This window comes from Morchella importuna, assembly GCF_003444635.1.
Source record: "Morchella importuna strain M04M26 chromosome Unknown Morimp01GS005, whole genome shotgun sequence".
Taxonomy (NCBI): domain Eukaryota; kingdom Fungi; phylum Ascomycota; class Pezizomycetes; order Pezizales; family Morchellaceae; genus Morchella; species Morchella importuna.
This window is the reverse complement of record NW_025763402.1, coordinates 466,086-490,166: the sequence shown is the minus strand read 5'-3', so window position 1 is coordinate 490,166 and position 24,081 is coordinate 466,086. Positions and strand designations below refer to the sequence as shown.

General features: G+C 47.2%; 6 protein-coding genes across 6 annotated transcripts; 3 read left to right on the top strand and 3 right to left on the bottom strand.

Moving 5' to 3' along the window:
* Positions 1 to 3,448: 3,448 nt before the first annotated feature.
* Positions 3,449 to 4,869, bottom strand: LAJ45_02697 (uncharacterized protein; the record flags this gene model as incomplete). Its single annotated transcript, XM_046112288.1, has 3 exons — positions 3,449 to 4,112; positions 4,171 to 4,380; positions 4,436 to 4,869. 3 exons carry the CDS (start codon positions 4,867 to 4,869, stop codon positions 3,449 to 3,451), a joined length of 1,308 nt encoding a protein of 435 aa, XP_045974414.1.
* Positions 4,870 to 10,144: 5,275 nt separating this feature from the next.
* On the bottom strand, positions 10,145 to 10,952 carry LAJ45_02696 (uncharacterized protein; the record flags this gene model as incomplete). Its single annotated transcript, XM_046112287.1, has 4 exons — positions 10,145 to 10,266; positions 10,449 to 10,489; positions 10,603 to 10,717; positions 10,883 to 10,952. The coding sequence occupies 4 exons, from the start codon at positions 10,950 to 10,952 to the stop codon at positions 10,145 to 10,147; spliced, it is 348 nt and encodes a 115-aa protein (XP_045974413.1).
* A 1,401-nt stretch (positions 10,953 to 12,353) lies between these two features.
* Positions 12,354 to 13,437, top strand: LAJ45_02695 (uncharacterized protein; the record flags this gene model as incomplete). The annotated part of the gene is made up of 4 exons (XM_046112286.1): positions 12,354 to 12,378; positions 12,489 to 12,644; positions 12,740 to 13,090; positions 13,190 to 13,437. 4 exons carry the CDS (start codon positions 12,354 to 12,356, stop codon positions 13,435 to 13,437), a joined length of 780 nt encoding a protein of 259 aa, XP_045974412.1.
* Positions 13,438 to 13,752: 315 nt separating this feature from the next.
* LAJ45_02694 (uncharacterized protein) lies at positions 13,753 to 16,758 on the bottom strand (the record flags this gene model as incomplete). The annotated part of the gene is made up of 6 exons (XM_046112285.1): positions 13,753 to 14,785; positions 14,846 to 15,761; positions 15,829 to 16,090; positions 16,144 to 16,469; positions 16,541 to 16,650; positions 16,721 to 16,758. The coding sequence occupies 6 exons, from the start codon at positions 16,756 to 16,758 to the stop codon at positions 13,753 to 13,755; spliced, it is 2,685 nt and encodes an 894-aa protein (XP_045974411.1).
* A 597-nt stretch (positions 16,759 to 17,355) lies between these two features.
* Positions 17,356 to 18,854, top strand: LAJ45_02693 (uncharacterized protein; the record flags this gene model as incomplete). The annotated part of the gene is made up of 6 exons (XM_046112284.1): positions 17,387 to 17,404; positions 17,464 to 17,527; positions 17,598 to 17,696; positions 17,756 to 17,778; positions 17,830 to 18,012; positions 18,072 to 18,854. 6 exons carry the CDS (start codon positions 17,387 to 17,389, stop codon positions 18,852 to 18,854), a joined length of 1,170 nt encoding a protein of 389 aa, XP_045974410.1.
* Positions 18,855 to 20,009: 1,155 nt separating this feature from the next.
* LAJ45_02692 (uncharacterized protein) lies at positions 20,010 to 23,547 on the top strand (the record flags this gene model as incomplete). Its single annotated transcript, XM_046112283.1, has 11 exons — positions 20,010 to 20,086; positions 20,162 to 20,351; positions 20,410 to 20,475; positions 20,533 to 22,410; positions 22,471 to 22,605; positions 22,655 to 22,796; positions 22,850 to 23,014; positions 23,079 to 23,113; positions 23,265 to 23,284; positions 23,347 to 23,400; positions 23,481 to 23,547. 11 exons carry the CDS (start codon positions 20,010 to 20,012, stop codon positions 23,545 to 23,547), a joined length of 2,829 nt encoding a protein of 942 aa, XP_045974409.1.
* Positions 23,548 to 24,081: the final 534 nt, after the last annotated feature.

The following is a 24,081-nucleotide window of genomic DNA, read 5'->3' as shown; positions in this document are numbered from 1 at the left end:
GTGAGCGAGTGTGGTGAATGGGCAAGGGTTTGTGTGTTTTTCTCTGTTGCTTGGTTGCGTTGGGGTTGACTAAGCGGGGGGTCAAATCGGTCATTGATACTCATGTCGCTGGCTGGAGGACCAGCCAGGCCAAGCCAAGACGGATTGCGGGATTCCATGATTTCTTTGCGCCCGCGGGGATTTGACGGGAGGTTTGAGCTGTGGGGGGGGGGGGGGGGGGACTTCCGTGATTGAATTTTTTTTTCTTTCCTTTCGCTTAGATTTAACGAAACCGGATAATCAATCAATCAATCTACGACGACAAACTAGCTGTAGAGCTCGATCCGTGGCTCTTGCCCCCGGCCGGGCTATGTAGTTATCATGCATCTGGATTATTCTCACTACTGACTAACTAAGCAGGCCAGGCATATTTGGTCTAGATATTATTATAACTACTATCTGCAAGTACCGAAAGTACTCTACTTCCTTCAGGAACGAAACAATCAGGTCCGCAGATTGCAATTAAATGCATTATCAACCGTACCTGCCGATGTGGCCTTGTTATTTTACAAAGCACCACCACCTGGACAGCCAGAAAACCACGGTTCTAGACAAAGATCAGCGCCGCAAAAAGATTCTTTATTGACTGTACCTGCCGGTGGCCTTCTTTTTTTACAAAGAAACCACCGTTCTAGACAAGATCGGCACAGCCAGTGAATCTCTAAGCAGCGCCGGTCAAGCTTTTCGTCGACATCGACCATTCGCTTGCTGAAACGCCGCAGGTGACAAAAAAGAAAGGGGGTGTTGTCTCAATGGATTTATCTCTGCAGCTCCATTGGTCAGTTTCGGTTGCGGGGGAGGGGGGAAATACGGGTTCAGACGAAAGTATTAGGCATTGCATTCCTTTGAGTTTAGGCAACAAACAGGGCACATCTGGTACCTGGAATGTCATCAGTTGCGAAAAGGCCTAAAGGCCACGTTGTCCATGCCATCTAAGCTTATTACCACATCTGCCTATCTACGAACCCATCCATCCAGGGATCTGTTCTATCTCGGATGCTGAAGGGAAGGAAAGAAAAAGCGACGCCTGGTCAATGATCGGAGACCACTGAATGACGTCATCTAGATCCGCAGGTCCCCCCTAACCCCAACCTTAATATTTCCTCGGCGGAGTGGAAGGGCTGAGACGATGAAGTTTGGTTTTGCGCTAGTGGGCAGTGGTGGTTGTTGTGGGTTGTGGTTGTTATGGCCCAAAGCTTAATTAATTGTTGACCTTCCTACTTGGTTGGGTAGATGGGATGGGATGGAAACCGTTCCCTTCCCTCCACGCAAGCATTGCAATGGAAGCTTAAACCAGCAGCAGCAGCAGCAATAGCGGTGGCCCCATATTGGATTTGATATATATTAGTTTTCTTTTTTTAATAAAAAGCTACACGTATACCTACCTACCTACGCCCCAAGTTAATGTAGCTAGGTAAGGTACGGACGGTACCTACATGTATACCCACATGCTAACTGGCTGGCTGGCTGGGCCGTTTTTTTATATTATACTCATGGAGCTAAGGATCCGAAACATCCCCAGGGGAAATTTCCTGGTCCGGGGAGGGAGGAGGTGGGGGGGATGGGGAAGATAGAGATAGAGATAGAGGGAAAGTCAAAGAAGAAAAAAGCATGTAAAAAAGAAAGAAAACGGAAAGAGAAAAAAAAGAAAAAATGGGGGAGGGCTAGAGGAGGAGCCCAGTAAAAAGTGAAGTGAGTGCTGCTGCCTCCGTCCATACTTACACCGCATCAGGAAAGCTGTCAGAAATAAAGTGCATACATACATACAACTCCTACTCTACTCCTACTCTACTATACCCCCGCAGTCGGCCGGCATTCATTCACAGTACCTACATGTGGGTAGGTAAAAAGTACCTAGGCCTACTGTACCTACTCTACCCCTAAACAACCAAATCAACCAAACCAACCAGGCTACAGCAGAGCAGGGTATGGCAGGGCAGGGTAGAGTAGTAGGATAGGGCAAGGGTAGGGTCATGTTGCCCTTCCTTGCTGCTGATCGTTCGAAAAAACCTACATTGAAATATATATCATTTTAGCCGCCGCGCCGGCACCGGGGGGTGGTAGGCCAGGCAAATTATACTCTAAACTACATGTAGCTGTCTACATGTTATATATGTGTATGCAGCTACATTTGAAGAAACCTGGGCCGTCCACAAATGCCCCCGGGCGGAGCTACCCCAGATATTTGTGTTCACGATCGGATTTGGGGGGAGGGGAGTAGCGTGGCTGGCTAGGCTGGGCTGGGCTGCGCTAGGCTAGGGGCCATTTATTTTTTTTTTCTCACCCCTTCCGCGCGTGTGTGGTGTGAGTATGCGGGTGTGTGTAGGTGTGGGTGTGTGTGCGACCCTTACCTGTTTGTAGGCAACTATAATGTAGCTTTTGAGGGTTGAGGTTGAGGTCGCCGGCCGCCGGCCGACGCCGCTATCACCTTCACTACCACCACCATCTCCTCTGACCAGGCCGGTGTCTAGCTAGCTAGCTGATTGATAGGCAGCAGCTGGCACCGGTACATCTTTGTTCCTCCGGTGAGATAGATGCACGCGCATACATCCATACTGTATACTACTATACAATATGCGCAGTACTGGGGGTTCCTTATATGACACAGATATGGGCCAGCAGTAGTGGCTAGCTAGTAGGCAGATCAGAGCAGAGCAAGAGCAGGGGCGGCGGCGGCATCAACACAAGGCAATAAACAACAACGTACTAAACCTAGAGAATAAGATAAGAAGCAATAAAAGAATCGGAAATAGAAAGAAGGAGAGAAAAAAAGACCCGATAAAGATTTCCCCTGTATTGCTAAAGAAGAAGGAATATGATGGCGATGATGATGTGATGAGGAAGTAAGAAGAGATACAAGAATGAAGAAGAAAAGAAAGAGGGAAAAAAAGAAGAGAAAAAAAAGAAGTCCCAAAAATATACCAGTGTCCTTTCCCCAAGAAAAAGAAAAAGAAAAAATGCATTCGCCCATATGCGCCCATGACCACTGAATAACTAAGTTCTGTAAAACAAAACAAAACAAAAAATGATACCAATTCGTTTCCCCTTTGCCCTCCCTTCCTTCGTAGTTCCGTAAATGTCATCTTCGCAGCAGTGCGGAAAACACAGGTGAAGACGCAACTACATACGTACAAAAGCGGATGTGTCTTTTCCCCTTCAACCCGGGAATAGGTATCGTTTGCTCAGATATTGCTTTTCTTTTTTTTTCCTATCTTGTGATTTTTTTTTGTTCCCCTGCCTAATTATCTAGACAGACCAAAAGAAGTAAGAAAGAAAAGAGGAAGAAGATAGGGAAGAGTCTGTACTGCAGAAGGAAAAAGGACTTCAAACAAATAGCACATTTTGTTTGAGCTCATAAAAAATACAAATCACCCGCGCTCTCCCGGCGCCTGTCCAAAAAAAAAAGAATTCACACTTTCCTTCTCCGTTTCGGCTTCCCGGCCGCTGTTGAAGGCGAAGCTTCATCATCGCCGCTCCCCTCATCTTTGCCGCTGCCACCTGGCGCTCCAATCGCCTTTTCGTTGCCCTTCTTGACCGATATGGCACACCCCTGTAATTTGAGGGCCTTGGTCAATTCCGTGCTTGGCCGCATCCCGGGGAATTCCTTCGCCGTGTAAACGGTAAACACCTCGCTCATGGCCTCTGTTATTATTGGTGTATAGCCCTCCGGCCGTAGATCACTAGGCTCTAACCGCATGAGAACAAATCTCAATCGGTATTTACCGTGCGTTCTACATGATAAATCGGGGAAGCAGAAAAAGCAGCCCTCTTTCCCTTCCTCGTCCTGACCCACGAACGGCGATGACACCAGTGTACCCATCAGCCGTCGCGTCAGCCGCTTGTCCACGCCTATTAGCGCGGTTTCGTCCTGGTTTCCGTCTGAGCTCCACAGTGTGCAGTGTACAACATTGAATGGATACCGCATCTCGTTGGGGTCTGAGTGGCCTGTAGGGTCGTTTACGATAAGCTGGACGATTGGTGGGGGATCTATGACTCGTCGATCCCGTTCGCCAAAACCACATGCCCGGGCCGCTACGGGCTGCTGCCGTACCTGAATCGTATAACGCTCAGGGCTGTATATGCGTTAATAAGGCAATTAAGGGCGCCACCTACCAGGGCCTAAAGACTGACCTTGATTGTGGGCGACTAGGCCGTCGGCTCACGACTGCATCTTCCACTGAGGTGGGCGTGTACCTCGATGGGTAGTTTGGCTGTTGCTGGTGTTGGTGTTGCTGGTGCTGCTGGTGCTGCTGTTGCTGTTGCTGATCCCCCACAAAATTGTGCTCTACCGACCGTTTCACGTTGTAAGTTGGAGAAGGGACCATAGTGCTTAAACTTGATCTAAAGTCCATGTCAGCCCAGCACCACGAGATATTCACGTTAGAAATTGGAGTACCTTCGTCGTTCCCGGTCTGAGTCTTGACTATACCTTCTATCATCGTACCTAACGCCGAAGTCGTAGGAAGCCGGCGACGAGAGCCCGGAATTGGCGGGGGAGTTGTATGTCGTCTGCGATGTTATGACGCTCCCATATGGGGCCGTTGAAACTTGTCGAACCTCACGTTTGTGGGGAGTTTGCGAGGAGGTAGATATGTGCTGCTGTTGCGAATGTTGCTGTTGAGGAATGTGCGAGGGCTGCTTGGATTGCTGAACAAGGGGCTGCGGTAATGTAGATCTGACGGGACTTGAAATTGCGAGAGGCGGTAGTATCGGACCAGGGCCTGAAAATCGTGCGGCTTGACCCAGAGGGTCGTTGAATATAGGCGGCGGAAGTTGGTGGTGGTGAGGTTGAAATGCCGCAGAGGGCATGGGTCGAGGTGACTCGGCCATTGTAGAAGATGATGGAGGCAATGTGGACCGTGGATAGATGATGGGAGGGGGTCTAGGCGACATCATTCAGGCTCGAATCTCCGACCTTTCAAGTCGGTGACCGAAAACAGCGTATGTGAGATGCCGTAGCAGGCAGGAGAGGTGTGATTTAGGGAGTGGCTGACGGCAGCGGGGGGTAGTGGGTAGGAAGCTGATGTTAGAAATGTCAAGCAGTAAAGCTCAACGGCGCGCGTGTGCGCCTCCTTTGATAGAGGCGATCCTATATCCTATATCCAGAGGATAAGTTCTCACTAAGAGGTAACGGGCAGGCAGGCAAACGTTGCGTCGCGCAAAGGGCAAGAAGTACACTGGTCTATGTGAGCGACTGGGTTCGCCAGACGCGACAAAAATATTTATATAAAAAGGCCGTGCTTTTTCTTTCTCATTGGTCTTTTCTCACCAACGCAGCAGCAGACAGACGATTACTTCTGGGGGGACGGCCGAGAGGTTCCGAGATCGTTTTGTAACAATAGTGAGACGGCAAGTATGGAAACCGGGGAGCAATGGAGGCAAGCGAGCGAATCGAATGCGATCGAGATCGAAGTAAAGTTGACCAGGGGGGAAAAAAGGAAATAATAATAAGTAGGAATATAACAAAATGCTTGCAGATGGACTGGTCTGATAAGTCGTGTGCACCGTAATTTTGTGTTGTACTTTTTGTGTTTATGTACGGGGGGGGGGAAACAAATATTATCCACGAGAGCAGCGAAGCTTAAGGAACGAGAGTCGAAGGTACCCGGAGAGGAAACTACTATCCTGCAGAAACAGTGTCGGCGTGACAAGAAGAGAACGAGATTTTGGGAAGGAACGAGAGGAAGGGGGTGGGAGGGGAAGGAAATGGAAGAGGAGGGGGGGTAGAGAGAACGGAAGTGATACACCTGCACTCCTGCTGGAGGGGTGGGAGGAGATGTGGAAAGAAGAGAGGAGAAGGGGGGGGGGGGGGGGGAGGGGGAAGAGGGGAGAGAAAGTCGAGAGAGAGAATATGATGAGAGAGGGACAGGATATGCGTATTGAACGAGTGTCACGGTAACAGATATCCCTTCCTCCTCTTTTTTTTTTTACTACCTTCCCTTCCTAGTCTTATTCCTCGAGGTTGATCTTCTCTTGTTCCTACTCTACTCCTGCTCCTACCTCTTCTCGTCTTTTTCCCTTTTTTCTAAAGCCTTCCCGCAGGGGGGTGGAGAAGACGAGTGAGAGGGTGGGTGACGGAGTAAGAATGAGAGGTTCGTCTACACTGCGCAGCAGCGATGTGACAGGAAACGACGACGAAAGAAGGACTGGTAGAGAAGGCCGCTCTAGCGGAGCTGGCAAAGTGTAGGAAATCGGGTGGCCCCCTCGCTATTTTTGGGCCAATATTTTGACGGGGCAAGGGCTATGTGGATTGGAGGCTTGTGATAGAGCGAAGTAATTGATTTGATAGTTGGAACTGCTCAATACGTACCTCGTACCTTGTCGTACCTTAATCCTTTTGTTTTCTTTTGGCTTGACTGACCGACGGGCTGGACCGGCTACTTGACTGGTTGACAGATTGATTGTATCGACCGAACGACTGACTGGTTGACTGATTGATTGACCGACTGACCGACTGACCGATTGACCGCTAACTAACTGACTGATTTTGAGCGGGACTCGATACTGATTGTCTGAGGAAAGAGAGAAGATCAAGACTCCGAAATCTCCCCACGATCGAAAGGCAATAATATCTCGGGGGGAAATCTCAATGATTCAACTAGCAGGAAAAGAAAAGAAAATAAACACCCCACAACTGGTCCGAAGCTTGTACGTACAGTTACCAAGTTGGCTTAGTTAGAGGGATGTGCGGTGATGTGCTGCAACCAATCCGGTATATGTGTATGTATGTAAGTAGGGTTCGCAAGTTAGTATACCACCGCTCCTTCCATCTTTCACCTCCTTTCGTTCTTTCTCTGGCTCGTTCAGCAGATTTCCGGATCAGAATCTGATCCACACTCTTCCACGGGGTCGGGTTACGCCGTAAGACGAAAATGATCAGAACGGAACCGGCGAAGCTCAAAAATAACGGCTAGGATGAGTGGGAGATATGTACTGTCGAAAAGATCGAAACGAAACCCTTCTCATCACCACAAAGCAAGTACCGAGGAGGTCATATAAAAAAAAAAAGGAAACCCTCAGCATATACTTTTGAGCTCCAGCAAAACAAAACAAATTCAAAAATTACCAACTAAATAAACTAGTTGTTGGAATAAATAAAAATAAGCTGTGATGGTTTGGGGAAATCCAATATATCCGCTCTGTTCCACAGGGTCACTTCTAACGCTTGATCCGCGGTCTTCCTGCACTCCATAACTTCCCATTTGTGGTACCTAATACTGCGGTGCATACCGCTGTGCTCCCTCAAGCCAGGGTATAAAAACCAAGAAATATGTATGTGGACAACTCGTCGGTACCTTTATTCCAGGGTCTATTTTACATCTTACATCGTGCCTATTCTAATGATGTACTATAGCTACATTTATATCATCCCCCACGCATCCCAAGACAAAAGAACCATGGGGGGGAACGTCATGTTTCACTTTCACACGAGCTCTATCTTAGAGAAACGGTGTGGAGACGGGAAATAGACTGTCGAAACCCGGGACGGACAACCACTCTACGTAGATTGCTCACGCTTCATCCCGCTAAGACCCGCCTCAAGATTATTGGCAACTTCGCTTCGGCGGGGATCCTTGATCCAAGGAAATTGATTCCACTGCTGTTCCCCGGACACCTCATCATTGGCAGATGACTCCAATGAATCTCCTGCTCCACCCCCTCCACCCCTCCTTCTCACCTCTCCCTCCACACTATTCAGAAATGTCTTTCTCCTCATAATATCTATGGGACGCAGCTGCAAATGAGACAGACGCTCGTACAAAATGGAACCGAGAACTGGAAAAAGTAGACCCTTTCCCCTCATTTCAACTCGTATGTATGCAGTTGTCACTCGTCCAGGACTTCTGTTGCTGCTAGCTGTCGGTTGGCAGCCACTAATTGTATTGTATGTATCAGTGATCAAATAAACAAATTGGAAAACGCACATGGGTTTCCCCATAATACAGCAACACAACGAACCATATAATAGCAATAACAAAAACATTACTATTAATAATAACGACAATATCACTATTCTTATTAGCGAAGTTTAGAGCAGGAACGGTATGGGTGTTTTGCAAGGCGGTCTGACGAACTCTAACAGATTGGTCCGGGTCATGCCCAGGATTTCACACGCTTCGGCTCTTGTTCCGCTTACCCTATCCCAACGTTTATTGATAAAAACGGATCCTTCCTTTCGATGTTTGCAAAGCCCCATAAACAGGGGAGAGAGGGGGGAAGGGGGGAGGGTTTTGATGGGCACATACTGTAGCTTTAGAAGATGATAGAAAGCTTTCCACGTATAGCGAAACACCGATTCCAAAAAGGACGTCGATGGTAGAGGGTACTTACTACGGACCCTAAAGGCCGATCAACAAATCTTCCCACAGACCAGGATATAGAGACTCTGTTGAGCCTGAAGAATTTGCTTTTTCACGTTGCAAGGACCAGTCCGTGGCTCTTGTTTTAGCTTTGCTTTTTCTACCAAATATCCCCAGTGAGTATATCTTTCACTTATGGCTAGTGTGACTCGCAAGCCTCTACGTATACTTTCCCATTTAAATGTTCCACACAGCCAAACCCGCAGCATTGGCATGTACTTCTAGTTAGTTAGGATAGGAAGGGGGGTGACTTTTGGGTCTCCAATGTTTTTACTGTAGTGCTGGGGGTGTCTAATGAGGGTAGATCGGTCGACACATAGCACGAGGATCGGAGCAAGCAAGGAAAGCTAGTCTTTCAAAAGACAGAAAGGGTCCTAGTGTCACCACTGCTAACTACTTCCTTTCGGCTGTCAGATTTCTTTTCTCTATCCCTGAGCTCAGAATTACAGGGCTTTTTAACAAGTTCCAGGTATTTAGATCGCTAGGGCCGGGGTTTTTTCCTTCCTCGAAGCTTCCCCCCGTAAAATGACCATATTGGGCCGATGTAATATATGTTAGAGCTTAATAGTGTGACATTATGAGCTTGAGAACAGCGGGGTCGTCGTCCCTCAATAAGTAATTGACGGGGAGGGAGCTGCACATCTATTATTCCATGTAAAAATTTCTTGGTACTGGGGCAGCCAAATAATAGATCGTGACATGTCTCCTTAGGGGGGCTCAATATTAACCTCGAGACAGTCATTCTGAGAATATAGTCAGCTGCTGATGTCTAGAAGCTCTGCTTACTGACAAAGGCCCTCCCATAAGATCAAACATGTTCAGTCCTTTTTTTTAACCCGGCTAATAACATGTACTCGTGGAAACACGGACCGGCGGTCCTTGTGCCTAATAGAGGAGGAGGCCCAGTACCAGTGCTACATGTACTGCTGAGGTACATACATGTACTCACATAATTGGTATTCCCCAGATGATGAGAAAGAAGCTAAGCGACTCTCTTGGCGATTGGGACTTTTCCAGGAAAACACCCATAAACAGTTATACAGGGACAGTTGAGAGAGGGAGCTCACACGGACACAGGCCAATGTGGTTGGTGGTGGTGGTGGTGCAGGTTCGTTTTCAGTTACACGAAAGGATCTCAGCCTAATGATGCCGCCCGACTGACGCCATCCTCGTACATATGTATTTCGGATATAGGTTTATGCGGGTCTTAGTCGGTTAGGAACGTTGTACGCAACTCCCGGGTCCGCTATGGATAGATTTTCAAGCCGGTGTCGTAAGATCGCGAGGTCTGTGTGTTTCGCCGTGTTCGGAACGTTCCGAACCGGAAACTACGGGCTTTCACATGGTCTTGGCTTTCTGGGCGCATAGTGGTCTGTACTTTGTAAAGTCCCTTCAGCCTTTCCTTGCATATAATTTGTCTTGTATTATGATCAATATTCAATAAATATCTGATCTTCAGTCAACCATCTATGCGATTTTAAGGGGGAGCAAATAACGAAAGTGAAAGGTGGAAAAGTACATGTATGTACTTAGCCCCCAAAAGAGCTCATGTTAACTTGGATATATGCAGGTACAACGGCCCGCTCCCTAACAACAGCTGTAATACTCCTTACTGTTGCATATATCTAATTTCAAGAGCCAGGACTTGTGACTTTATCCCGAGTTATTTGTGGCCATGGGAAGCTCCAGATAATAAAGACTCATACTCTAATTCCATGAGGCTTATGTTGACAGGCTCAACTCAGTTACGTTACTTCGCACCAACGGTCCGAAATATCGGACTTCAGCTGTGGGTGTGGGTGTGGGTGTGGGGTGTGGAACGGCCTCTTTGGAGCCATAAGACTCAGTAAGGCAGCAGCTCGATTCCCTATCTGAAATAGTAAGCTCGGTTATCGATCGTGAAATTGAGAAATTGAGAAATATCGAGTCCATGGTATAAACCTTCCACGGAGGTTCGCCCATAGTTGTTCGCCCATAGTTAGCTTGGCCTTTACTTGAGAAGCACCCTTGGACAAAAAAAAAAAAAAAAAAAAGGACCCTTCCCCCTACCTGCATGTGATTCCTTGATTATAACACCTAATTTTAAGGATCTGTCTGAACCCTAAGGATCCAAGGCTTCCACATACTTGTACTCAGGGAGGAACTTGCAGCTATCTGACACTCTTCGCTGGTTATAGGGTAACCAGTAATGGACTATGCTCACCTGACCGTTACAGAGTCATCTGGATAGAGAGCGACAGCTCTTGCCAAAAGCAGCAAAGAACTCCGCCTTGGCCTAAAAGCTTCGAGTGGTGGGCTTTGCTTCAACTGTGATTCACCTGCAGATAGTAGCAGCATCTGCGGCTTAGATATCATGCTTCACAAACTTAAGCCCTATACCGGCCAGGCCACATATCAACGCCGCTTCTGGAGGATTTCCAGGTGTAGCAATGACGAATGATGAGGACGAAACCCAGGTTTAGGCGATGGAGGGCTTGTCTTACCCGTGTCTAGCGCTGCAGCAATAAGGGGAAATGGCCTCTTTCCCGGTAATGGGAATGGCAGCGTGCGCATCTAGCCCTGTTCCACGTCGAGTAAAAAGTGCCGGCCGTATCTTTCTGAGAATAATCGGAAAATCCCTCACCTCACAGCATCGGCAGTTTTCCTGAACTCCGCGAAGGGGATGATGCCAGGGTGTTGGTGGTTCGTCCTCAATGTTGTTGTCGGCTCTGACCGACGGTATCATTGAGGTCCCATAACAGTGCCCGCAACGAGCTGGCCAGCCAAGACTGACAGCTCAACATCATTAAGAGTTTCGAACAAAGCCAATTAAACAGCATTGGAGATCTTGGGAGCTTGAAGGGCATCCTCTCAAAAGCGCACGGGTAAGCGAAACTCAAAGATCAGACCACTATTTGGTTTTTTCTTTTGATATATGTGAGAGCCATGTCTGTAATCCCTTTTTTACCTTCGCTTTTAAAATTACGTTCCTGTCGATCACTTCAGGAGTTGACTCCGGATCCGAGCTTCTTTTTCTGCAATTCAATTTCTTTTTTCGGTTACAAATGTCCCGCCCCGCCTGTCTCGAATGGAGCCGGGATTCGGCCGACAGCAACAACAACGCAGCAACGGAAACCTGCGTCGGAGAAATCCATGACAGGCCGCAGTTTTCCAGTGGGGTAGGTTTTTCCGCTGTCTCTTGTGCCACGTGTGGAGGTGGCGGCAGAGAGAAAGCAGTGCCCGACAGAATCATGATCAGTGAACTCTTGTGCACTGAAGACTCTGTTGTAACCGCCTACTGGGTACATGTATGTCGTTTGTTTGAAGGTCCGATTTCCTGTAATTGATTCAGATCTACTTATTAGTATGTGAAGTGATGGACCAGGTTGAGGAGGGGAAGCAAAGACCACATACATATGCATCAGAGACAAGATAAGAATATCGAACGAGTGATCATGCATCCCACAAGCGTTCGAATCGGGGTTTTATTGTTTACTTAATTAAATGAGTTGTCATAGGTGCGATTCAAGGAACATCCTCGCTTGTGGGAGCTGTGCAGGAGAGTCTAAGCTTTCCGTCCAATCACAACATTGTGATGACTTAAATGAAGGGCTCATAATCAAGCACTTTTTCTTATTTTTTTTTTTTCTTTGCGGTGAGTTCGAGTCTATGGCGTTGGATGTCTCACCGTTCCTCACGTCCCACAACGTTTTAGTGTATCATTCTGGATTGGACATGGAGGATCCTCTAGCGCTCCGGTGGCCGGAGCCGCTCCGTGCCAAGGTTGCGGGGAAGAAACCGCCAAAAAAACAAGCATTTCAGACTGGGCCAGCCTGACGCTAGCTATCCGAACCCTAACCCATTCGCTTGTTGCTTCTTCGGACGTCACTGGACTTTTAGCGTGGAGATAGACAACAACAGAGCTACGATTACTTCAAGCAGGTGGGCAGCAGTAGCAGAAGCAGAAACGCAACAATGGCTCAGTACGGGAACTACAAAAGTATGCCATTATCATCTCCACAAGAGCATTGCCCTCATGTGAACCCTTATTTCCCCATATGCGCCATACCCTGACCTAGACGCTGACAAATATTTACCATACACTGCTAGGCTACCAAGGTGCCAGTCGACACGATGGTCCCAATCGTGCCCCGCACGTTATCGATTACCGCCTGCAAGCCCTCGCCAACGCTTCTCCAGATCTGTTTACTGGCAAGGACATCCTGGATATAGGATGCAACAATGGGGCGATAGCTGTGCATCTGGGTACCACAACCTTCCCCCAAGTCCTCCATGCTAGCCAGCGGCAAAGCTAAAAGTCATGGGCACTGACGATTATGCATGGGAGTGAAAACGAAAAGGCATTTCATTCTCTCCGGCAAGCGTAACCGGCGTCGATATCGATCCAGAACTGGTTCAAAAGGCGATATCGCATCTATCCTTGCGATATTCCAGGACTGCCCCAGTAGATGGAGAGTCTGCCCCAGTCGAGCCTAGCCAGGTCGAGCGGAATAATTATTTTCCGATCTCGTCGGTACTGCAGCATGGGCACCGGAATTACCATCAGGATCTCGACCCCGCAAAGTTTCCCCTTAACGTGGCCTTCCGCTGTGAAAACTGGGCTACGAGCCCTCCTTTGGAACCGGGGTTTTACGATGTGATCCTCGCTCTAAGCATGGTTAAATGGGTCCACCTGCAGGGCTTGGATGAAGGTAAGCGAATAAAGGAACATCTGCCCCCCCCCCCCCCCCCCGGATTTTCCCTGCGTAACTCTTCTGTGCTGGACCTACTAATTATGCTCACGATTAAAGGATTACGAGCATTCTTTGCCAAGGTCTACTTGTCTCTACGTCCGTCTGGATACTTTATCCTTGAACCCCAGGAGTGGGAATCTTACAAGCGGGCGGTAAAGAAGAATAAGACCCTCGAAGGGAACTATAAAAAGCTAGAAACTCGCCCAGATGACTTTCAACCAATCTTGGAAGCAATCGGGTTTAATCTTTTGCAAAAATTAGATACCAGTCTCAAACGGGACATTTTTATTTATCAGAAGAACTAAGTACTTGATGCATGCATGCGTTTCCTTCTGTTCTATTCCTACAAACCAGCCCTTTTCCTGCCGGGGTTTGTTTACGTGCTGGTTACCGCCAAAAATAGGAAAATGTGAATCTAACCACCCATCTAAAGAGAATATCTTGACTTGGAAAGCAGTTTAATTCCAAGTTTGTATGAAAAAGGATGAGAATACAATAAAGCGATTGAGTGGAGACAACCGCAATGTACGAGAGGAAAGGATGGGGAGACATTAATGTTCAACCAAAAGGTTAGAGAAAGATGGTGAAAACATTTAAAACACATGAATACTTTTTTTTTTTTACTTTTTGACTCCTCCCCATCTTTCCGCCTCGCGGTCTCTCTCCGCTCTCCGCTCGAGGTCTTCCTCGTCCTCATATTTGTATGATGGCTTTCTTCTAGACCGTGAATCTTTCGTTGTCTTTCGGTCCGCATCTTTTTCTGAGTGTCGTTCTTTCTCAACCTTTTTCTCCGTGGCGGCCTCCGGTTCAGTCTTTTCGTGCTTTTCTCTTCGGCCATATTTCTCGTCTTTATCGTATTTCTCATCTCGGTCATATTTATCATCTTTATCGTATTTATCGTAGCGATCGTGTTTGCTAGACTTGTGACGATGAGAACGATGCCGACTATCTTCTCTCTTACTCCTTCGCTTGTGCCTTCTTTCTCGGGAGTCTCTCCTGCTCCTGCTGTCTATTCCATCGGCATCCCGTGAAGCCGTAGTTTTTTCATCAATTGGGTAGTCGTCCTTCTTTGGAGATCTGGAACGTGAGCGGGAACGATGTCTTTTACTGCCCCTATGCTTATGGCTTCGGCGATGGTGCCTACTACTGTCCTTATCCCTACCATCTCTATCTCGGGGCTCTTTGTCCCGGTTATCTCTGTCTCTCTCTGTGACGGGGCTAGATCTTCTGTGTCTGCGGCTGCGCTTGTGATGCCCACTTGGCGACTTGCTCCGAGACCTTGAGGCAGATCGTAATCTTTCTCTGCTAGCAGACTCTTCGCGCGACCTCTTTACTCTGCCAGTGGAACTTTGTTGAGTACTATCTATATTGTCCTGTTCAGCGGTAGAAACATCGGTGAGCGTCTTAACTAGAACAGGCGAGATTGGTTCTCCAGCGTCAGGGTCTAATGTCCGTCCGCGGCGGTCACTTTCAGATTCAACACTTTGAGATTGGCGCTTCCGGTGTCGACTACGGTCCCGGTTCCGGGATCTGGATCTTCTACGACGATCGCGACTAGGGTCTCTACTTCTATCACGGCCTGTAGCACTAGATCGACGCCTCCCTTCTCTAGATCGAGATCTAGAAAATGGTCTCGCACGCCCTGGTGACATACTGTTTCACACCCCATGTTATCAGAACGTTTCCGGAATACTAGTGGGAAATGATACAAACCTTCTATTCCATGATGATCCAGCGTAAGCGCCTCTTCCGCGACCGAATGCTCCTCCCCTAATAGGTATTCCCCGAACTGGAGGGATACCTTCTCGGAGGGCTTTGGGGCCAGTAGGCGCACCTTCAACACCTAATCCTACACCAGGTATTTTATCGGGTTCTGTATCTCCAATGACCGGTGGGGACGGTGCAACGCTATAAAATCCGCCTCTGCCTGTCGGATATGATCCTCTAAAATTTCCCCTAGGGCCCCCACGAGGCCCCACGGGAAAATGCGGTTGAAAGCCTGGTGGACCTCTAAATTCATCTGGGGTAAAATACTGAGCCATATCAGGATTCACAGGGACTGCTAAATTTTGTGAGTCTGCAAGTTCCTCAGGAGCAAGATCTGCTCCGGCCAAAACAGTAGAAGCAGTATCAGTAGGCACATCGTTGGGATCAGTTATATTCTCAGGATCTCCAGAAACAACAGGAATCTTTTCTCCTTTTTTCTCATCAACGGACGTGCCAGCAACAGCAGCGCGAACTTCATCAATACCTTGTAACTGTTGTTGAAATTGATCCTGAAAAGCCTGCTGTTGCTGGCGTTCAAGAAAAGGACGTGACCCATTACCAAAACCACCACGACCCCGTTGATAAGGCTGTTGCCGCTGGAAATGAGGATTTTGATATTGCTGTGTGGGCATCTGAAGATTCCCGTGAGATTGGTGATTATATCCACCAGCAGTTGCAGCAGAATAATATCCACCATTACGAGTACCATCCATTCCGGGATTGTATCCCACATTATTTTGCCCATTCCAGCCCCATCCCATTCCATCATGCCCGTTATGAAACCCTCCTCCATTCATTCCCATGCCCCCAAAGTTTCCTCCACCATATCCTCCTCCCTGTGCGACCGAATTCATGCCATAACCTTAAAAGGAAGGAAAAGAAGATATTAGTGTCTATTAACGATTGAGGGAGTAAGTAACTTAACGTACCCATCATAGAATTCCCATATCCGTTCATCCAACCCTCATGATGCATTCCTTGCATCATTTGGTTATACATGTTCCATCCATTGGGACCTGAAAGGTCCTGCCCAGGAAACATCTGTTGCATCTGTTGCTCCATCTGATTGGGGTCCTGTTGACCGAACCAAGCGTTCTGCTGGCCAACGAAGCCATTTGCTGCTTGGACTTCGGGATTTGTCTCGGTAAGACTCCTCACCACCCCCGTCTCATTCACCGCTTCCGTAGATTCCTGGAAGCGGTTAGTCATATCGGACATTTTGGTAAGAAACAGTTTTGACCAACCTGCGAAGCATGCGGAAGCGCTGGGGTACCTTCTGCCCGAGCAGTCTCCTCAGCCTCTTGCGGAGGTGTTAATGGATTCTGCATAGGGGACACGTGCGCCTGTACAGCCTTTTCTGGCTCTGGCTCTGCATCCTTAACCTCGACCTTGGGCTCTACCGGTTTGGTCTTCTCTTTTTGTTCTTTCTGCAACATCAGATTATGCTTCTTCTCCTGAGTCCGTAGGAAAACTGCCACCGTTGTTCGTAGGGCAATATTTGCTTTGCAGTCGTCTGGGCTAAGCGGAGTGTGGTCACAAACGGGACACTCAGTCGGGAGATTCGCATGACCTATGTACGTAAAGCGAAAAACTTCAGCGAAAATTTCTTCTAAAACAATTCCGAGAAAAAAGATTACCCACAGTTTTCACATATCGACTGTTCGCAGCATGGTAGACGAGAGGCGCCACGTGCAAGCTCGCTGCAAATAGTGCACCGGAGTTTGACAGGTATCTCAGGCAGCGGAATCGAGCTGATCACAGTTAGAGGGAAAGTCTCAGCTGGAGACACCGATATTACACGTCTATGTAGTGAGTTCTCACCTTAACCCGTTCGCTGACTGCTCTTGTGTCGTTGCCATCTCTATGTGAGCCGCACGTGCGCTTGGGGGTGAATGTAGAGGAGGATGGCGTGAAGGAGGCGCTCAGGGGAGAGCAAATAGTGCTTTTTGAGATCCTGAAGCACTCGAAGCAAAATTGACTGTGTGCTGGTGATGTGCTGGGTGGTTGGTGAATTTTGATAAAGTTGCCGTGGTGGTGTGCGGAGCATGGAGGCTGGGGGAAAACGGATGAGCTTGCACCGAATCGGAGTAAACCACTAGATGCACGAACAGCAAGTCCCAAAGTATGAAGCCGGCAGTTCTTCAAGGTGGTGGCTTCTCTTCTTTTCACCTACTCCTAATATTTGAATCCACACGCCGTAAACAGTAGCATATATGATTCAATTAGGATTTATCTACTTCAATTGTTACTCACATGTCCTCGGCTAGGGCTCAGGGTTCGTGGCTAGGGCCACATTGTAGAAGTGATAGAAACCACCAGGTTCCGCGGCTCAACCCTCTTACCATCAGGTAGTAAGGTTCCTGTAGGTTCATATTTCACGACATGTCTATGCGAGGGGGTTCTTGTTGATATTGCAATTCACACTGCCCAATCCCTTACATACAACTAACGCCTCTATGGATGAAGTGTCACCCAACTACATGCTATATGGGCTCGTTCACCCAGGTAGTTATTCTTAAAAGAAAAAAAAAAAAAAACCTAGGCCAATAACCCCCGGTCTGTAGCACATACACACTGTTGAAGATATCAAAATTTGGCTGGGCGGCAATCATCGCCAGATCGTATGTCGTCAGCATCCACAACCCCAGCGCCACAGAATTACTTACCAACATGCTCCTGGGATCCGTTTCGTGGTTAGATATCATTGTTTTTTTAGGCTTCGCAGCTATATATCTACTGCGAGACATCGGGCTTCTGGATGCACTTATTTGTGCAATCCAAGCACTTCCGTTCCTTGGTGAGTCGCGGCCACAGATCTTTATGAACACACCGCAGAACGAAGCTAACGTCTACCAGTACTTCAACTACCGGTGGATATTGTACGAGAACGGTACCTGACCGCTAAAAAACATCAGTTGACATTCACACAGCGAACGACACTATTTCAGGACCTAGTTGTCCGTTGCATGCGCTATGCTTTCTCCAACATACCAAGCAGAATCACCCGGGTTTTCTTCACGAGGGGTGTTGCACTACCGTTCCTAAGATTCAGGATGTTTCGCCATGGATACTTTAAGCAACTTGCGCGTCCGATATGGAGCGAGGTTCATCGCGTAAGTCGAGACCATCTATAGAAATAATTCGAATAATTAGTGCTGACGTCTGATATCAGGCTGAAGATGGGTTGAAGGGACTATGGATTGTTGAAGACCGAGACAAGAAACCTGATCTCTTTATCTATTATTCTCATGGCGGAGGTTTTGCGATGGGTTCGTCTTACTTTTACCTCGAATTCTTGATTACTTGGATATCAATCCTTAAGGAATCCGGATTCATGAATCCCGCAATATTTGCCTTGGAATATACGCTTGTTCCAGAGCAAACATATCCGCACCAGCTTGGGGAAATGCTTGTTGGCTATAATTACGTTCTTTCAATCGCCGGAGATCCTGATCAAATAGTTGTAAGTGGGGATAGTGCTGGGGGAACTCTTACTCTCAGTCTCTTGCTCAGTCTGGCAAGTCAACATCCAAACAAAAAGCCAGCCTTGGCTACACTTATATCGCCATGGACCAATTTGGTTTCTGAACTAAATCGCAACACTTCTACGGATTATCTTAACGTTGAAAAGCTCCATGATCTCGCAAGGCAATATGCTGGTCTTCACAGAGTGTATGATCCACTTATGTCTCCCGGGTGCTGTATGGATACGCTGTGGTGGGAGAGGGCCATGCCTACCAAAGGAATGCATTACTATTACGGTTCCGAAGAAGTTTTCTGTGAGAGCATTCGAACGATGGCGAAAAGGTTGGAGAGAATAGGGCCAGTAACCTGTCATGAGGATGAAAGTCTTCATGCATGGCCTTTTGCTGTTTTGTTTCTCGGAGGACACAAGGAGGAGAGGGCCGCAGGATTGCGGACAGTTTCCAGAGACATTGCGCAAGCTTTATTGTGATTGCAACGGATATCAATTTGAAAAGGTAGCATTTATATAGAGAAGTGCCTATATGCACTTGGGTACATGTACTTTATGCATGCACTTGCAGCCTAGATTTCAGTGTCGTAGAAGTACGCGGCTAGGGGAGGCCTATAAAGTAGCTATTAATTTATTAAATTAAATGTAATCTTGTTTCTAGAATCAAACCAATTCATAAAGTACTTAAGCTGTTACCATGGACGGACCTTAATCATTATTCTTCCTCCAAAAGTTTACTACTGGCACCATCCATGTTGCTTAACAATGCACCCTTCCTTCTTTTACTCCAAATGTCCCAAAATACGGCCACAAACCAACGCCAAGGATGGGTGGAGCCTCATACATATCACCACGGCCATGGGTCAAGTTTAGAGTTCGAGGGAACACCTAGGATCGGTTCTCGGCTCAAGGAAATTCAGAAAAAAGGAAAGAGCAGTATAACACAACAACCCTTAGGCGCCGCGGCCGAGGCATCAGCTTCTGAGTAGGCGATAGGTACTTACATGCTGTGAAATGTCACGGTACTCTAATCTGGGTTCATAAAACCCTCCAGCTTCGTTCTTTCAGTGCTAGCAAGGCCAGGGTTCTATTAGTAAAGGTTCTTCATAATGATCTTCTCTAGGAGGAAAATTCCACTCGTAGAAGGATGAGTTGGTGGAAATTTAGATTTCGGAAGAAGCCTATTCCAGTAACCCATGCCTTGTGGAAACACAATATGACTTCAGACATACAATGCAGTCAGCCAAGTACTAGTTGGTGTTCGGATCTGGTTGCAACTCTCCATAGCATCTTCAACTCCAGCCTCGAGCCAGAGTAGGCTTCTCCAACGTTCAACGTTCAACGCTGCTCAACGCTCGTTCCTAAGAGACCCTGGGGGTTGACACATAGCCACCACCCCTCTCTATCCTACAACTCCGATTGACGACCCCCTCACCCCCGTCATCCGTCGGCCTCTACAAATAAGAATCCTTTCGCCTTCTGAGGCTCTTTGCTCCGTCCGCTCCCCCGGTTCCTGCATCTTCTGTGCTCTCAGCCGACCATCTTCTCAATCTTCTCGGACGGTCTTCCCCGTTTATTTTGAATCGTTATTTACAAATTCAAAAAGAACGGTTGTGGATAGTATTCTCATCGAAGATGTCGCAATTGCTGTACCGACTGATCACCTCTGATCACTTTAGCGATAACCCCTTTCTCGCTGTGGCATATCTGGCGTACGGATGCACCCCTCCTTCACCGAGCGAATCATATTCGCATCACTTAGCTGACTCCACTACGTCCTGAGATAGTCGATATTCTGGTCACATAGGAATACACCATTTTCTCTGTACAAAGCTTCGGGAGTTCAGCTATGAGGAGATCGAGTTCTTCCTTCCGCAACTGTGCCATCTACTTGTTAGCATAGAGAATACGGAATCTGTGGCGCTGGAGGAGTTTATTTTTGAGCTATGCGAGAAATCAGCGCATGGGGCTCTTCTGGTATTGACCTTCCAAAGAGAAGATAAATGCACGTCATAGCTCTAACCGCGACACATAGACATTTTGGCTGTTTCAGACGCATCTACACGATTTATCGGGGGATCCCACGTCGAGTGCGTTTAAGGTATATTTCAAGTGTGGATGTCTTTGGGACATGGTATTCTGACGTAAAACTTTACAGACATGTAGAAGAATCTATAATAAGGTGCAACATATAGTGTTTGGTGCAGAAGAAAGTAAGAAAAAAGAAAGATTAAAGGAGAATGTTCTGCCAGTTACCTTGCTGGCAAGTTTGATTATAGGAAGCGTTGCAGCTCCATTTTTACCGAAGTTTGCGGGACCTTTAGCTGTTGCGCAGGCACGGAAACCGCATGTTTATCAATCAATAACAGATCTTCCGGGAAAACTCACTCGAAGCAAAACCATTGCGACCGGGCAACCAAGTAGACCAAAGAAAGAGCGGCCACGAGTCAAGACCTCAGACTCCACCTCAGCTGTTTCTGCTAATCAGCCTTCACATACCAAATCGCCAAGATCTCCCCACAGCACACCAACTTCGCCAGCCACCAGACCTGAGAGAAGGTCATTTTCACTAACACGACGGTCATCTTTCAAATCGGATTCTCTCAATGTCCCACTTATGTCACCTACCGCTTCCTCTTCTTTGCCAGATCTTCGAATGCAACGAAGTGTTACACTCGGTTCGTCATCTGGGACCAATAACATTCGTCGCCGAAAGGAAAGGCCTTTAACTCCAGCACAGCTATCTACGTCCAAGAAAATTCATATGTTAAGAGCAAATTACTTTCGCAACCAAACTCAGTTTCTATCGGCATTGGAAGATATATCAAACAAGATGGTTTTGGTGCCAAAGCCGATCCGGCTCAGTGCTCTACGAACGGAATTGGCTTTACTCAACAACTATTTGCCCGCTGAAGTTGATATTCCAGTGATTTGCCCTGCCACTGCTGGTCAAGATAGTTGGCAACCTGGCCACCATCGAGTTGTTCGCATAAATCCAGCTGAGGCCACTGTTCTAAATAGTGCTGAAAGAGTACCTTATCTCCTCATGGTAGAGGTTTTGAGAGACGATTTTGATTTCGACCCAGAGAAGCCGGATAACCAACAGCTACTTTCCACACTGCTTTCAGATGAAGGCGCCGAAGGTTCGCGGCGGAGGATGTTTGATTTGTCGGAAGTTCCGCCAGCTGCGTACCGTAATGATAATGGTGAAACTGAGGTAGATAGCGTCTTCGAGCCCTCCACAGGGGATATCGGAACAACCCCAGTGGCCAACGGGAATTTAGTTGAGGACGTGGATCAAAGTAGTGATCCGGAAGTACCCGTTGCAAAGACTACGGTGCCAGTACCACGGCTTTCTAGCGGGGCATCATCCAGAACCTCTGAGCGTTCCGTCACTAGATCTGGTAGTCCAGGGCCAAGGAAGCCCTACGGTTCTTCGAGACCAATTAGTGAAGCGCCGGATCTATCGGCTCTTGCGACTCATATGAGGATGGCATCTGCTATGCTGGCCCAATTAGACGCTAGCAGCTCAAAGCGGCCAAAGAACGAAGTCGCAGCCATAAAAGAGAAAATCATTGCTAGTATGCAGACTTTAGAGGAACAAAACTTCTTTGAAACTGCCCCCCTGCAATCGTTTGACACAATTATAGCAAGTGCGGCAGTGGCAGCTCCGTTGTCGTCAACAGGAACAGAAGGCAGTGAAACGACAGCTCCATCTAACTTGAATGCTGAAGCTGGAGCGGCTCGCATGGAAAACGATCAAAAAACCTCCGGTGTGGAGCGGAAAGCAGACCGGGATGACCCTAGTGCAGCGACATTTGGGGAAGAATGGACCGTCAAGAGAGAACGCATAAGGAAGTCTTCGCCCTATGGCTGGTGCAAAAACTGGGATCTTCTAAGTGTAATTGTCAAGACTGGTGCGGATTTGAGGCAAGAAGCCTTTGCATGCCAGCTCATACACGTTTGTGACAAGATATGGAAGAAGGCTGGCATACCAGTATGGGTCAAGAGGATGCAGATCCTTGTTACTGGAGAGGTAGGTGTAAAATCTCCTTGTAGCTACGTTGTGCATCTCATTTTGTTGACACAAAGTTAGTCAGCGGGGTTGATTGAGACTATCACGAACGGCACATCTCTGCACTCTCTGAAAAGAAGTCTCACAATTGCGTCAATAGCTTCAGGAAAGAACCCTAAAGGTCGAATCGCCTCGCTCAAAGAGCATTTTGTCAAGGTATTCCCTGATATCCACCCTCTATGCATCAAAACTGATGGTGGAGTAGACTTTTGGAGAACCCGATTCGGAGACATATAAAGCTGCTGTAGATGCGTTTACCAGATCCTTAGCAGCATATAGCGTGATCTGTTACATACTCCAACTAAAAGATCGACACAACGGCAATGTGTTGATCGATAACCAAGGGCGTAAGTTAATTTATACTCTTCCAGCGCATTACCTCACGCTAAGATTTTCAAAGATATCATACACATTGATTTCGGCTTTATGCTTTCGAACTCTCCCGGTTCTGTAGGGTTTGAATCTGCGCCCTTTAAACTCACACAAGAATATGTGGACGTGCTCGGGGGTGCTCTATCACCGGAATTCGAAAAGTTCCGAGCATTGTTTAAGCAAGCATTTCAAGGTAAATATTTAACGGCTTTCCCGGGCATTCTGGTATCAAATTTTAATTCAACAATATTTTTTAGCATTACGAAAGTCAGCAGACAACTTGGTGGACCTGGTAGAGTTAATGGGCAAGGAATCTCGAATGCCGTGTTTCTCGTCTGGGGTTGTGTATGCCACCACCCAGTTACGGCAACGTTTCCAACTACACCTCAGTGAGGCAGAAGCGGGGACATTTGTAGATGATGTTTTGATCCGGGGATCACTAGGAAGTTATTCCACGAGAATGGTAGGATATCTTTTTTCCAATATTAAATTAGTTTCAGGCACTAACCAATTTTCCCCTAATAGTACGACCAATTTCAGTACTTATCACAGGGAATTTATTAGAGTAGCAAGTTATTGGTATTTCTTTGTTTATTGTAACGCGTTTCTGCGTCCATTTTTCGTTTTGGTTTAATACGGAATTTTGGACGTATTATCAGCGAGCAGGATATCACAGCTATTTTCTCGGTATCCCGAGCGTTTCTAATATTTGCAGTGTGCATATGAACAGACATCTTTATTTATCCTTGCATTTCTTGTGTCGTTTTTCTTTTTCACTCCTCTTTCTGTTGTCTTCGTTCGTCAGTTTTTGGAACTGTACAAGGCTCTCCGTCCTGGGATGTAGGGTTTTTGGGAGGGTTAGAAAAATCTCGTTTCGGTTTTTGTGAGAGAGCATTAATGTCTAGATATTGGCGTTATCGGTTGATTTGATGCTTCTTTGGTTCATCATGCATAGCATTCTCTATTTCTATTTTCTGTCCTCTCGGGTAGATCTACCCCTCACTTACTAGGTGGATATCTGAACGAGGCAGTCCTGTATAAACCCGGATTCTTCGAGAAGGTTTCTAGTTAATCAAATTCACGAACCACATAGTTGAGTTGACCAAACCGTGTGATTCATAAGTACGATGCCCGCGCTTTATCTTGTCATTGCTATCCCGACAGACAATCAAGAATTGCGGTTAATAAGATCCTTTTATAGCACTACATATAGTAAATTGCATACTCTCTTACTACAATACCAATTTGACTTATCTTCAC